Source organism: Phasianus colchicus, chromosome 3 (assembly GCF_987193195.1).
Source record: "Phasianus colchicus chromosome 3, bPhaCol1.hap1.1, whole genome shotgun sequence".
NCBI classification, from domain to species: domain Eukaryota; kingdom Metazoa; phylum Chordata; class Aves; order Galliformes; family Phasianidae; genus Phasianus; species Phasianus colchicus.
In genome coordinates, this window is record NC_143438.1 from 45,065,879 (window position 1) to 45,081,986 (window position 16,108).

At 37.8% G+C, this 16,108-nt stretch overlaps 1 protein-coding gene across 8 annotated transcripts in view; it reads right to left on the bottom strand.

The window, feature by feature from the left end:
- PTPRM (protein tyrosine phosphatase receptor type M) overlaps window positions 1-16,108 on the bottom strand; it is a 460,562-nt gene that overhangs the window by 46,286 nt on the left and 398,168 nt on the right. For all 8 annotated transcript variants that reach the window (XM_031588942.2, XM_090137388.1, XM_090137384.1 and 5 more), the window contains 3 exons: window positions 15,581-15,668; window positions 10,317-10,393; window positions 7,206-7,242 (listed from right to left, as the gene is read on the bottom strand). In XM_031588942.2, the coding sequence (XP_031444802.1) occupies window positions 7,206-7,242; window positions 10,317-10,393; window positions 15,581-15,668 (202 nt within the window). The remainder of the gene's footprint in view (window positions 1-7,205; window positions 7,243-10,316; window positions 10,394-15,580; window positions 15,669-16,108) is intronic.

The following is a 16,108-nucleotide window of genomic DNA, read 5'->3' on the forward strand; positions in this document are numbered from 1 at the left end:
ATCAGACGCTATGCACAAGTCCAGGCACAACCTGAAAAGGTTTGTTTGAAGGAAGTCCTGTCTGTTTTGGTCCTCAACACTAGTAAAAGTAAGAAATTTCAAAAGCTGCTCAAAACCTAGCCTTATTATCATCAATCTGTGCTGGCAAATGGCAGTAAGACAGGTCTGATGAACTTGCCATCACAGTACAAACTCTGCATATCACTTTCATATGTAAAGGGTTATTATTTTTGTATGTAGTGTGAAAGAAAAGTAATGGCTTTACCATTTGTCAGCACTATTGCAGAACAGGTGAAGGACATGTCTCAGAAAGTTTTGTCTATTCAATGCACTGCACATGAATGGGTTTATCTCCTTCACTTAAGTCAGATGGCTTTAATCATCCTTTTAACATTTTGATGATAAGGAAGTAAAGAACACCATCAAACACAGTTAAATCTTTACAATGAATACAGTTATATGAAATTCATTCATTTCTTACAGCCGTCTGTGAGGACTGTCCTACACCATGAAAAAGGACAGCATGTAGAGAGCTGAAAAATTATGTAGAATTATCTTTCTCAGTCATTTTTCAATTTTTCCTGAAGTAATTTCAAATGTTAATTTTCATCTGGAAGCTAAAACCATGGCAGCAGAAGTTTCTTTGCAAAGATAAGTGTGGAGCTTCCACACTGCTGTAGTTCTGTCAACTTTCTGGTATATAAAAACAAAAAAATGTGCCAAGAAAGTTAAGATTATTATTCAAAGCAATATTTCTCCTTCAGATGCCTGAAAGGGAACTTTCAGTTTGAAAGAAAATGTATTTTTGTTTCTGAAAACCCTTATTAAAATGTTCACACAACATATACAGTAGGGTGTGGAAGAAAGACACATTCTACAGAAAAGAGAAGGAAAATGAAAGGGGTTATTATAGTGGCAAGTTTATGCTGCTGCATATATAAACACTTCCATTGTAAATATTTATTTTCAGAAGTTTATAACTTCTACTTAAAAAACTCCTCCTGACTGAAACTTGAATTGATGTTTGTCTCCATAACCAGTAATACACAAAGTGAAACAGTTTAGCATCTGCTTCACAATTAAATACTGAAAAAGAAGAGGCTGAAAGGCTGCACTGAGCTATTAAATCTAAAGCCACTTTGTTTTCAAAAGTAACTTTTTATAGTCATTAATCTTCTCTGAAGTACTTGAACAAAACATTTTAAAACAGGTTCCTGTGTGTGCTACAGCAAGCTGAGAGATTCAGAATCTGACCCATGAAGAGCATTCCAAAGTCACAGAATCATACAATCAACCCACAAGTTTGGAAAAGACCTCCATGATCATCCAGTTCAACCATTCAGCTAACGCCAATATTTCTCACTAAACCATGTCTCTCAGGACAACATCGAAACACTTCTTGAACACCTCCAGAGTTCGTGACCCCACCAACCCCCTGGGCAGCCCATTCCAGCACCTCACCACTCTTTTGGAGAAGAAGTATTTCCTAACGTCTAACCTGAATCTCTCCTGGTACAACCTGAAGTCATTCACTCTAGTCCTATCGCTAGTTATCCGCTAGTCTTATCGCTATGGGAGAAGAGGCTGACTCCTACCTTAATACAACCTCCCTTCAGGTAGTTGTAGAGAGCATTAAGGTCTCCCCCGAGCCTTCTCTTCTCCAGACTAAAAAACCTCAGTTTCCTCACCTGCCACTCATAAGGCCTGTGCTCTAGACCCCTAACATCTTCGTTGGTCTTCTCTGGACATGCTCCAGGGCCTCACTGACTTTCTTGCAGTGAGGCCCAAAGCTGAACGCAGTACTCAAGGTGTGGCCTTATCAGTTCTGAGTACGGAGGTACAACTACTTTCTTGCTCCTGCTGGCAACACTATTTCTGATACAAGCCGGATGCCACTGGCCTTCTTGACTACCTGGGCACATTATGGCTCATGTTCAGCTGAGCGTAAACCAACATCCCCTGGTCCGTTTCCTCTACACAATCTTCCAGCCAGTCTGCCCCATGCCTGTAGCACTGCCTGGTGTTGTTGTAGGCAATGTGCTGGATTTGGCACTTTACCTTGTCAAAATTCATCCCGTTTTCATGTTTTCATTCCAAGAAACAACTTCATCTTTGGTTTCAGCCCATCTCCTGGGCTAGGATCTGTTTCCCCCTTTGAATCAGGTGAGACCCATTTGCAGCCATCAGGCCAGGCACTGAGTAAACCACCCCAGGTAAAAAAAAAATCCCAACTTCTTGTGATTGCACCAGCCTATCAGCCTCGTGTTTATAAGATGGGTTTTCCTGCTCCTCTCAGTATCCTTTCTTGCCACTGAAGAGACAGAGGAAAATAACGTCCACTCCCTCCACTGACTTCCCCAGTCCCCTGACGTCCTTTTTGATAATCCTCAGGCTTATCTCAGTGACTTCAGCACTGCCAGCCTGAACTATCAATAAAGGATAATAATCAGAGTAGTGAATCAGACTTGGAAGTTTCCTAGAAATATCCCTGACCCAAGCCCCAGGAGGCAGCACACTTCCCTGCAGGTAGAGTCAGGCCAACATACAGAGCCCTCCATTCCTCTCAGAAGGGAGTTGCCTACAACAATCACCCTTCTGTCCTTCTTGGTGGAGGCAGTCTTGAGGTGCTGAGTTGACCGCCTCATCCTAGACAACCTCACGGGTGGACCTCCCATCACATCCTCACTTACCTCTGCCTCAAGTTCCAGAACCTCAAAACTATTATGCAGGGGCACATGGGGAGCCAAGATAGGTTGGGATGGAGGTAGCTTATGATGCCAACCTGGGATCTGTTTCTACTCCTCCTCTTCCCTTAAATCGTCTCCACTACCACTACCATCTGGAGGGTATCACCCTTGTGTCTTCCTCACAAGTTCAGCAGAGAGTCACTCCACCAATCTATCTCTAGCAGTACTCTCTGATACCCCTTAATCTCTCCATCTCCTCCTTGAGCTCCACCACCATACTCAATACATCATCCACCTGCTCACAACACATGCAGGTGGAATTCCTGCTGCCCTTCACTGGCAGCAACAGGCTCGGGCACTCGCTGCAGCCAGGGACTTGAACCACCATATTTTTAGGCAGGCACTCCATCTGAGTCACCATATTCTTTCTTGACAGAGCTTTCTGCCTAGTGGAGATCATGGCTAGATTAACTGTCCTGGAGGCAGGCTGTAGATGAGTCAGTTTCTCAAGTGGAAGGGCCCTTCTTGCCCTTCCTGCTCAAACCCCCTTTGTCAACTACCATGCCATGCCTTTCTGATGCATGACACCCTGATTGCCCATCTTGTTCACTGTGCTCCCTACAGGCAGGTTCCTGACTCCAACCCCACCACGTCAGAACATCACTGCAACACGGAAGACAATGGCTCCTGGCAGCTGCTCCCTTGCCGGGATACCCCTCAACCAGCCAGAGCAATTCCCTGCTTTGGCATGGAATGCGTCTGCTCCAGAGCTGAGTACCTCACTGAAAAATCAGAGATGCTGAGATGAATGTACTTCACATATAAAGAAGTGCAGCTTGCATGTGGGTAACTGCTTCTTCATACACGATTAATCTGCTTGAAAACCAGCCCTGGTAGAAATGGCAATGAATGATGCCGTAACACTATATCAATATTCATTTGTCACTCATTTAGGGTTGCTGGTGCAGTGGTGGAGGAAGCATTGCAAAACCACTGGTAGAGACTTGTTAGAAGAAGTCATAACTCAATTGACTATGTGAACTTCAAAGAAAAAATAACATGTAAATACTGAGAAGATCAATTTTTCCTGCTTGGTAATCAGGGTGAGACATACAAGATCAACAACATTCATCTGATAATAGGAAAATTCAGCAGGCTGTGTGAAGTACTGTACAGATATTAAACCCACTGCACTCACTAAATGACTGGTTAAAATTCATTGATCACCTAACTTCTGGAGAAAAGAAACAACTAGCTAGTAGTAAATTAAACAGATCATAAAAGACCTTGACAGTCTGCCATAAAAGAATTTTAAAGAATTATATCCACGGAAACAAGGGATACATAAAACAAAGCAGAGAATTTTAAATTGTCACAGCTTGCTGGTTCTGCATGACCCAATATTCTGGCTTGTGACAAAGGATTCTCTTTAATCTCGGTGTCTCAGGTGCAAAATCCATCTGTTGATACCAATTACAGAAGATCACCAAAAGTCTTCACTAGATGTAATTTCAGTTTATCAGTCACATTATACTTACCATGTAGAGGAAAAATGCTGCTGATTTTCCAATTCAAAATGCGCATTTTGGATGTATTACTCTTATAACACAAGCAAATCCTTTTTTAGATTATTAGTTGTTTTAAATTACGTTTATTTCTCTTTTAACATTAGCAGCAGTATGCTAAGACTACCAAGGTGGAAGATACTAGTCTGTGTGTCAAACTCTGGTTAGTATGGAAGACAGTAACTTTAATAAACAGGTGATTATGCAACTCTCAGCTCTGTTAAAAGCAGATTGGTAGTCTATTACAAACTGATTACATTTGCTACTTTTTTACTTCAAACAATTATATTTGCTCATTAACACTTGATATGTTGAATGCAGCTTAAGAAGAACATAGGAAAATTAAATATCAATCATTCTAACTCCTCAGAGATTTCAAACTGACTCATGTAATGATATTTTCCTTCAAAGAACAATAGGTATGTGCACCTGTGAAAGATGTGGTGGAGGAGAAAAGGGAGAATGGGAGAAGTTATTTTAAGACTGATGTAAAGTAGACATCAAGGGAATTAAACATGGAGCTTAATTGATGTGTTTATACATATCTACATGAAAATGTGTTCTGAAACAGCACGAACATCTTTGGCTATATCTGCGAGCTATCGCTCCTGACAGGCTTACTACTACGGAAGTCATAAAGAGGCATCCTCTATTGGGAGTGTGAAACAAATGCCTCTCCTTTCATAGAGCTTTAAAGGAGTTTTAGAGATTATTCCCAGTTACCTTATCACCTTTGCAAAAGGCAGAGACTGTCGTGCAAAGGCTTTGTCAGGAAGTGGGAATGCTGGAAAATCACAGTAAGTAGCCTTGACACAGCTGCATCTATCACAATGCTGCAGAAAGCTTTATAAAGCAGATAAGTATTTTTAACACTATTCTACAGGTTGGAAAGCCGAGACAGAGAAAGGGAAAAAAATTTCTCATGATTCTTCATCAGAGCCACCTAGAGAACATAAACCTTTTTAAATCAGTGTTTTTCATTTCCCCCAAAACAGAGCTACAAATCTGCTTCCTAGATGGCCTTAAAAAATAAGATGTTGAAGAGGCAATCCCTCAGAAAATTCGCTGACAAAAGTTTTGAATTTGATGTAAATTGTATGCCCATTTGAAAATAGATTTTATGATCACAAGACAGTCACTTTCTCACTCATTGCACTGTGGGAGTGATTAGGTACCCTGACATGCTCTACACTGCATCTACACATAAAAAACTGATGGCACCTGCATGAAAGAATGACAACTCAAACAACTACATTTTCTTTACATCTTGGAAGAAAATTTGTACTATTCTTATTCACCTTGACTAGCTACTTCTCCTTGACACTATAACAGAAAATAAGTGTGACTAATAATATGTTGAGGGTTGTACTTGACCTAGTAGATAGACGTTAAGTACAATATTGCATCCAACACTTGGCTTTAAAAGCTAAAGCACAAATGCCTCAAGTTTCTATTTGCTATCCAAGTATTGTGATGAGTGATAAAGCTGTAGTGAAACCATTAGAATTTGCTTCAGAGACGTCTGGTCTACACGAAAGCTGTCAGAAAGATCTGGGAAACATCCTGATAAAAAAAAAAAAGCCCTGCAAGTAAAATGCCAAATATATATCTTTTCATTTCAGGATTCAGGTGAAAAAACAATACCATCAAGTAAAGGTTAAATTGATTGATCCATTTCTTCTCAGAAGAAGAAGATGCAAAGGCCCAGAGTGAAATAATCACATGTTCTGTTTTTGTCCTAATATTCTCTTATTCATACGAAGGAAGACTGTGGAATGAATGATGTGGTGACTGGATAATAGACCTGGAAGAAGAAGCACATTTAAATGGCTCAAGTTCTAAGACCTCAAATTTTAATTCTGGTCTAAAACTGTAAGATAGTGTTGAGGTGGTTATACATCCTTCCCAACAGTTATCTGAGACTGTTCAGCTCTGAAGTACAGAACGGCAGAGTTAAATATCTTCTCACCGATAAAAGTGGGGACTGGAGGATGAGGACACTGGGTTACTTAGGGGACAAACACATACACAATAAGAGCCCTTATTTGACTCAGACAAACCTGTGCCTTGATAAAACATCATTAAAAAAGTGTATATCACCTATAAATCCAACAAGATTATTCAACAAGTTTATTATTCCCAGTATTCCAGCTAGGACTCTGGGCGCATTTTGAAATAACGTATGTGGATGTAGCTCAACTTCTTCAGGTCCAATGGAAAATACAGGAAGCTTTGTTACATAAAACCTGCTGCAGAGGATATTCTCTCTGAGTAGTGGTATCCAAGCACAGGCAAGAGAATGGCATATGGTTGGATAATATGATTAAGCAGAAGACTTTCTCACCTGGTACAGCTCTAAGCTTGGCTTAAAAGCATGTAAGAACTTACATCAGAATGGGCAAAATATGTATTTGAAAATGGGTAAAAATTGAAAACACCCTTGTTTGTTGACAAAGAAAGAAGCTATTATTCACAAGCAGGTTTTTAAAAGATGTCCTGTAAATTTCTGTCTCCAAATCCCTTTGAAGAATTCCCCTGCCAGAATAATGTGTGTTTGGATACTCTACTAAAACTTGCTAATTAAAGTATTTTATTTTAAGACCTGGAGCCTACATATCATCGAACAATACTGGAAAATACAGTTCTAGTACTGACAGTTTTCCTGTCACTGCTGTCCATCTGGTAAGTTTATTGAGGGTTTCTACAATGACTTACTTCCTCTATCACGAACAACAATATGCTAAACATGAGTAACTTCTGCTGAAAGGTTTTATGTTGCTTTTCTACCCCAAATTGTACTTGAACATGAAGGCAAAGGATTGCTTACTTGATATATGTGAAAATTGGATTATAACAATTCAGTTTGCTTTTACTTAAGTGACTGAACCTTTTCTGTCTTGAATATTGACTTCTTAGCTTCACATAACCAAAATTAGGAAGTAATAATGCTTACCTTGTGTAGCAATGTAGTGATTCGGCCTGTGATAACCCTAAAAGAAATCGGGGAAAAAGAAATTATAACCAGCGTGTACCTTGCCTACATTGCTTTAAGTAAAACTTCATTTAGAGTAATTATCAGTAAAAATCGTAACAATGAAGGTAATGTGCTAGATGCAAATGTTTTTTCTGGTAGAGGAAGAGCAAGGGAGAGGGAGAACAAGAAGCAAATGTGTTTTCTGCAAGATGCTAAAGTTGCAGGCTTGTACGTTAGGGGACAGAAGTAATATGTTCTCAAAGTCCCTTGTTGGATCTGCTGAAAATGAACAGCATGAAATCCTCTCTAGCACTTGCAGCTAATGGTGTGAGATGCTCATGGAGGCTGAGATATACCTTCAAGCTATTGCTATTTAGTGCAAAGCCTATCCCTTTTTTTAACAGCTACAGAATGCTCAATTTGCATTCAGCCCCAGGAAGGGTGGGGGAATGTTCACTCTGTCCTCTGTGATTTATTTATGATATATTTCTGAACATGAAAAAGGAGGGTAAATTCTTTGACTAAATGGTTTAGTATGAATACACTTCTTCACTTCTAAATAAAAAAAACACCATAAAGGAATTCGATGTTTCTCTGATAACAAGGGCAACTTAAGCTGGCTGTGCAATAAAGACTAATACTCTATGGATTCTTGCAACATTGAATAGGTTACCAATAGGGAACAATACCATTTTTATTGTGTTTGAATTTCTGATGTTACGAGAGTGTCACCAAAGGTTTAGATCACGAGCAAGCATGTTGATAAACTCAGTTATGCCAGTTTTAATCTTTCAAAAGTGGTGAGATTCCACTGTCAGCCTTCCAAAGGAAGAAATTAAAGCTGAAGCTTTCATGTCACTGCAATTTCTTTGTAAAAGTGCAAGAGGGACTGTAGTGATGGGAGGCTGGAAAAGTCACAAAACAATTGAAAATACCTCGAATATTACAGAAAATATAACATGAATTACATAATTGGTTAGATGTCATTGAACCTAAATCTGGAATTCTGTGAACTGAGAACTGCTCAGAAACCTATCAACCAGAGCTTATTTTTTTCCGTGGTGTGCTACCTAGCATCCCAGTGGCTGGGATTAAATGCTTCAATTTCCCACTGAAGAAATTAAGCATGGGGAAAAATACTGAATAAATAGTGCCTCCTTTTCTTTTATCCAAGAAAACTTCATAATGTTTGTGAAATTCTCTCATTGAGATGTTTATTCTGACAACACAGCAACAATAACCCCATGCAAATGAAAAACAGCAGCTGCTTCTGTAGTAGAAAAACAAACACTTCCAAAAGAAATCTGACTAGCAAGATTATAAACAAAAAATGCTGTGTTTTATGGTTGTCTTTGGAATATGTCTGCAAGACTCCAAGCTTTGCAATGAAGCCACCTGCTGAGAATGAGGGAAATACTGTTTTTGTTCTCACTCATTATTTCATTTAGGACGTAAGGGTACGTAGGATGAGGGGAAATGGCTTTAAACTGGAAGAAGGTAGATTTAGACTAGATATCAGGAAGAAATTCTTTACTGTGAGGGTGGTGAGACACTAGAACAGGTTGCCCAAGGAGACTGTGGTGACTGCCCCCTCCCTGATAACATTCAAGACCAGGTTGGATGGGGCTTTGAGCAACCTAGCCTAGAGGGAGGTGTCCCTGGCTATAGCAGGGGAATAGGAACTAGATGGTCTTAAAGGTGTCTTCCAACCCAACCATTCCATGATATCATGATTCTCTTCATCCCTCTTGTACTTTCATAAGCAATAACAGGCTGCTATTCTGCTCTCTTACAAGTATTTCCAACAGAACTGTATGGTACAAATTCTGTGCATCTTATAGCATTTTAAACTTAAGAGCACACTACTAGCCTAAAACAAGAACAATCCTGAATGTTGGAAACAGTTTGAGAGTGCATTCAAATCTAGCTCCTCAATGTGAACTTTCACTTTCTTTCCATGACTCCCTTCAGAGAGATTCCCTATAGAGATTACTCCCCTCAGAGTTTAGTGAGCTGTCTAAGCAAATTTCCACACGCGCTTTTAGCTCTTGGTGAATGTGCTATTCTTTCAAATAGCAAGGGACTGAGCAGAAGTCTAAGCTTCACTTAATAGTTATCGAATGTACTAACAAACATCAATGGGAGTTATCCTCAGACTGTTACAACTTCAGACTTCAGATTGTTTAACTGAAGAAACCTACTTTTCTTGTACAGTTCTAGCTCTTCTGTACTCTGAGAAAAAACATCTTACATTCCTGTTTTACATTGGTTGCTAAATTTGAACTGCAAACTATGACACCATTTTTTCAGATGTAAATAGAGATCTTTAGCAGATGCTGTTTCTTATAAAGTGACACTTGTTTTACTTAGCCAAACATCTAGCACTCCATGCAAATAATGAAATAATTATCTTTGCTATCCACAGATTTATGACTTTACACAGTATTGACTTTGTAATGATTTTCAATTCTATTTTTGAGTTCATTCTTTCAACCAAAACCACCTTGTCTCTTAAAGAATTTATTCTAATGTAAAACATTAAGTTAACATGATGCAGAATGAACAAAGAAGCCACCTTCAATAATTAAAGAGCCTACATATTTAATGAAATGTCTTGCTTCCATTGGAAGTACTGGTTAACAGCTGCAGAATATACTTTGAAGGCAACTTAAAAGTGCAGAGATGACAAGAGATTGCAAATCTCTGCATTAGGCATTACAGAGTTTTGTCACATTAATATGCAAACAGCTTTCTTTTAAACGTGAAATGATGCCAAGCTGTTGACAGAAAGTGAAAATAACATTTTGTTAGCCCAGATAAGCAATAGTAGCCATACAGCATCACTGTAAAAGTTTCAGCCTATTGACAGTTTGAGGAAATATATAGTATATAATATTCTTTTGATTTGCCTGTTGACAAAACCAACACAACTACTTGTTTCCTTTATTGTACACCTATCTTCCAAAGACAGTACCATCCAAAAATGTTTAGCAGCTGATATTAGCTGTTAAACAATGAATAATGTGAGAATAGTAAAAGCTGCCTCTTAGAACACAATGCTATGTTTGCTGACTATATCAGTATACGCACATCAATATAATTTCCATTGATGTAATCGGAGTTTGTTTCTCCTTCAATGGGCTGCAATCTCACTCGAGAATGATCATCTGAAACACAAACAGTGGAGAGAAAAATAAGGTAACTAAAGACATTCAGAAACGAATACAACATCAAAATCTTAACGTTAAAGAAAAAATATGTCATTCTTGGCAAGTTTATGGTTGGTTTTCTTTGCCCATTAGTGTTCTTTATATACACTGAATATTAATTTTGGCCATTCATGAGGCTTTCCAAATCCCCTTTCATTTTCAATCTGAACATCTTAAATATTTCTAATGTGCAATCTTTTGCAATTATTTTTCTTTGCCTTGATAACACTATCATACCTTTTGTCAGCTCACTAATTAACATAAAAGTTTTCTATGGTTTAGTTGTTTGGAAATGTTTATGCCAGTACTCAAAATAAATTTAAATTCTTCCATAAGACATACTGTCAACTCAGTTTTGAACAAAAACTCATTATGTTTCCATAAGAGAGAAAGCAAAATAAAGTAATAACAAAACCCAAGCAGTCAGATAATGACTTTGTCACTGAAGTTTGCTCCATGGTTGCCATCTGTATCTATCCAGGAATTCTACCCATTAGCAAACACTTCCAACCCTTATTTCCAAATTCCAATCCAAAACTTCAGGGTATGAATTTATTTCCTGTCAGCTGCCTCATTTTCTTTATGATTCCACAGCAGTGATTAAGAAGTGCTAGAGGCTATGTCCCCCCATAAAGGAATCTCAGAGAGCTGGCAGGGCTTCTTCAAGAATTTGGAATATGCTTCTCTTGGTTCAAAAGTGACTATACACTATTGTTGTTCCAGAATCTGCACGAGTTGTTGATAAAACAATACTTTGAAGACATTTAAGGGTATGATGTCGATCAACTCAAGGATGGAGACACAGTCAATAGCCACTTTACCGCTGCTTTATTTACTATCAAATTGTGCTGATTACACACTTACATATTACTGTTTTTGAAGGCCACTTGCTATCTGACTTACAACTAACTACAAGCCTTATTGATTGTAATTATTTTTTTGTAAATGTAAATAAGCACTAGAGCACAAGAGAAATTCGTCACCCATGTTTTCAATAGCTAATATTTTTCAACTTATAAAAAGTGCTACCAAATAAAAAAAAAACTAATGAAAGAATATGAAGTAGCTTATAAACCACTTCTTCAGAAGTAGCATGATTGCCCACAGTGTGGAGGAGGAAAGAGAGGGCAAGTGGTTCTTAAAATAACATTGTTTTACAATGACAAGTAAAAAGGTTTTCAAATGGATGAGTAGGAAAGCAAGAGGCAAATTCGTGATTTCAACCTTTTATACTCCATGTCTCAGTGACTACACATCTCAAAGTCTAGTCTTCCCTGGGATTCCCTTGGGAGACAGCAAGGGCATAGCCGTAGATATATTTTTCACAGCTTTGCAGCCCTCGGTACTGCACAGCTAATATTCTGCAAGTCTGTTATGATTACATCACCCAACAGTCTTTAAAAATGAGTTTTTCCAAGGATGTAGGAATACTCAAATCAATTAAGTTAATCAGGTCATCCTTTTCAGCCTTTTTATTCACTTTTCCAAGACTAAAAATGTATAGAGATGCAATGTTCCATTACATAACCTATCATTGTCTGACCTTATCAAGCTACACAAGTGCTGTGCTATTCTCTGCTTAATTAAGCAATTTATCAGTTTTCTCAGACAGAGCTTTAGCTCAAAGGCTCGTAATTCTGAAAGTCCATCTTACTTAAGATACTACATTAGAAACTTTCTAGTCTTTGGATATGGTTACTGCTTTTACCATTTTAGGATCTGATCCAACTTCTACTGAAGTCAACAGACTCTAGAAGTCAAGCCTGCTTGGACTCATGCTATGTCTTCATCCATATTTTCATGATTTCATGCATCATTTCCTTAAAAGCATTCTTATCAGGAAAACTCAGGCTAATAAAAATGTCTATCTATATATTTCATGAAGTACTTAGGGTCATTGAATTTGACTGTTCAAACACAAGCACTCATGTCACTATACACAGCCCAGCCTTCAGCTGCCAGTATGGAACAGTACAACTGTTTTTCAATGTCCTCGGTCACCTGAAATGGCATTGCATGTCTATATTCAGGCAACTAAATCCTGTCTTTGATGACCTGCATGTTGCTGAGCTACATACTGGACCCACCAAACTTAAATTTTCCATTAAGCAACAGCTTAAAAATATGACCTCCTGCTATTTCTTTTAGACTGATATATACCACGTAAGTATCTTTACTTTTTCTATTATTTCATTTTACACTATTCTCTCCTTGCAGTTACTTATGCTTCAGATTTCACAAAACTAAATAAATTACTTCATAACTATATCTTCATATAATCTTTTTGCCCTTTTTTTGTTCTCACGTATGTCCTGCATTTTCACCAAAGATTCTGGCTACTCTGGAAATAATGGAGATTCCAACATTCATCCACATGCTGTGGAGATGGAGTAATTTTTTTTTAATTCCTTTGAGAACTTCACTCAACTCCATGTTGTGTAGCAGCACTTCTTAACCAGAAAATTTTCTTCAGTCAACAAAAAAGTTTTTCTGTGTATACACCTGTGTTTACACCAAGTATAAGCCTAAGTGGTACAGAAACCACATATCCGTCCAACATGTGCATTCCACCTACAGCCTCTAGGTTAACTGTCTAGATTTGGAAGGTCTTTTGTTCCCATGTACTTCAGATTGCTCTTAACAATTTTTAGTTTTTGAATATTCTCTTTTATTATTATTTTGTTACCTCTCTGTCAAATTCAATTTTGCACTGATCACTCGATCTTCCAAAATGAATTGAATGTTAGAATCCATTTGTCTTCGTAGAAAGTGGTAACAGGTAATGATTACAAACAATTTTGCTCCCCTCACGTTACCAACAACATGGATATGCCAGTCTGCAGCCTGTGATCTCTAACAAGCCCCTTGAGTAGCCAGCTGATTAGCACGCCTAGGCAATGACACTTTTTTGGGACATGCCTCGCTAACTGTTTGCTAATCAAGCCTTCTAGAAATGTCTCAGCTAAAATCCTTAGCTGTTTTTAAAAGCTGTGATCAATATCCTCTTTTCATTGAGTCAATCCTGGGGTAGGTAAAGATAAATACATAACTTCTCTCATCTTGAAATTACCTCAAGATCTCTCCCGTAGAAAAGCAATAGATTTTAACAAATTCTATGCATAATCCTACACTATTAAAACAGATACCAAATATTTCTTGAGTTAAAAAGATTCTGTTAGCTTAGCTAGATTCTCTTAGCTTAGATTCCGCTTTTAGTTGTTAACGAGAAAGCACAAAGCCTTTTGTGTTCAATATAAAAGAAACACATTTCGTGCAGGTCATTGGACTGTGGTCATGATTCAGCTTCTTGATATAGAGGCTCACAAGCTGTAGCTACTTTCATACAGAGGGTAGGGTATGCTTGCAGCCAATTTAATGCACATCACTTAGGTGATGTAAAGCATGTTGCCATTTTGACAAGCTGATACACTGCTGGCAGCTTGGTGCTTTTGTTTTAGTTCCCTCAGAGAACAATAACGACTACAAGTAATAATGTAACAGTAGTGTCTTGGGGAAAATTTAAACAAAGAGGATAAATGGATGGAAAAAATTACATTAAACTTTTTACAGAAAAAAATATACATTTCACTATAATCATATAATTGATAGCATCTAAACCATCTACAGTATTTTTACTTCTTTAAACACAGTATAGAAAGGCAATTTAGTAAAATGTTTTAAAAGCTAAAGTCAGTACTTCAAACAGGTCTGTGGGATGGATTTTCAAAAGTGGACCACTAAAATTGTACTCTCAGACTTGAAGCCAAGCAATCATTTATTAGCAGAAAACCATACAGCATAATTAAACTGTTAGCTACTCCATTTCCATATGTTTCTTTAACAGATGACAAGCTGTGGGCAGTTTCAGCTTCTCTTAAGACATTGCCCTTTACTCTAAGTGAATTTTAATTTGCATTATCTATGTCTTCATAGCAACATAAATAGGTAATGCTATTGATAACAGTTCCACTAACTCCTTCTGTGAGACAAACACTGATGACATGAAAAGTAAATCGAGATCCAAATGATCAGAGTAAGGTTAGCTCTCTTAGACAGCCTTCAGTATTACTTGTAATTGCCATTGATTTGTGTATCTAATATCTTTTACTTGCTTTCTCTTTGCTACTCATTACTTCCTCTGCTCAGACACACAGTACTGTAAGTCTCCTGTTCACTTCAGCCAAAGGGAGTCAAAGTGAAAGGTAACGTGTAAAGTGACATTAAAGAGCAGACAACAAAGCTAAACAATGATTAAAAGACTTACTGTCACAGGCTTGGACTGGAAATAAAAGGTCACAAAACAATAGTAAACATAAAGCTAGAGAATGTTCTTTGGAATTTTTTTTTTACACCTTCAGTATTTATACTTAAGTGGTGATAGTCACTTAATCTAATGTATTGCTACGTCTCTCATGATAGCAAGTTTGTTACACATTAAAGATTGCGTGCAGAGAAGCAAGTAAAACCTGACTAGATAACACCTTTTACACATGCTCCAGCTCATTATGTTTTTCACATTTCCCTAGAAAATTTCATTTCCTTTTTCAGTAAATTGCATGCTCTTTTCCTTTTGCCCCAGTGTTTTGAAACCTCATAATGCTAGACTTAAGGGTCACTCATCAAAACAAATGACCATCCACTAAGATTTTTGGATTATCAGCATATCTAATCTTCATCAAACAGTTTTCGCAGTACAACAAATGTATTCTGTCTTTTTCCCTAGAGACTGTTAATAGGGTAACTTACAATGTCTGTCTCAGTTATCAAGGAATACTTAAGCAGCAGTATTGTCCATTCCTTCAACATCCAGAAACCAATGTCAAGAGATTAACCCATCACACCATGACTGTTCTTCCACTAAGTTGCCAGGAGCAGCTTGGGAGCAGTCGGAGCTGAGCACTGGTTAAGGATGTCAATTTACACTAACGAAATGGTAATCACAGAATGGAGGTATACAGTAGGATAGTGGAAAAAATACATTAAATCTGACAGTTTTCTCAAAAAAATGTAACTTCTTCCCTCACTTTTATGCTCTTAATTGGAGAAAAGAAATATAGGTTCAATGCAAGCAAGAGGCTGGTGGCCACTCTTATCCAGTGCTGAAGACAAGTTAACACAGTGCACAATTATGTTGTCAACACTTACATGCAATGATATTCCCGTATCTATTTTTCATTCTGTTCTCATCTTTCTTAGCTGAATCCCACGGTGCAGACTGTCCTTCAAAGAAACTCTAAAAAAGGAAAAGAAAGCAAAGTGACATTAAGAAATGCATGCAGCAAGTTACCTTATGGATAAACCAAGGACAAAGGCAAACAATACTCATGGGTATTGTTGTTTAAAATGCCATTTAGTTGATTCTTCTGTTGAGCAAAAATATAGTTCTATGTTTAAATGGTATTTATGCATAGCTCCAAATATTGTCAAAAATTTGACATGAAATAATTTGCATAACAGGACGAAGAATTATTTGCATGTGAAGTGTTTGTGAATCTTTCAAAAGTTGCATGCTTGTAACACAGAGAGTCTTCAATTTGTGCTATCCAAATTCTCTGTATGGTTCTGCTTATTCACATAGATGAAGCAGAAAGAGCTCCGTCATCAGTGCTGGAGTTGCAGTATTTGGGTGCAGAATTATACACTGTACAAACAGGTTTTATTTCTGACATATCC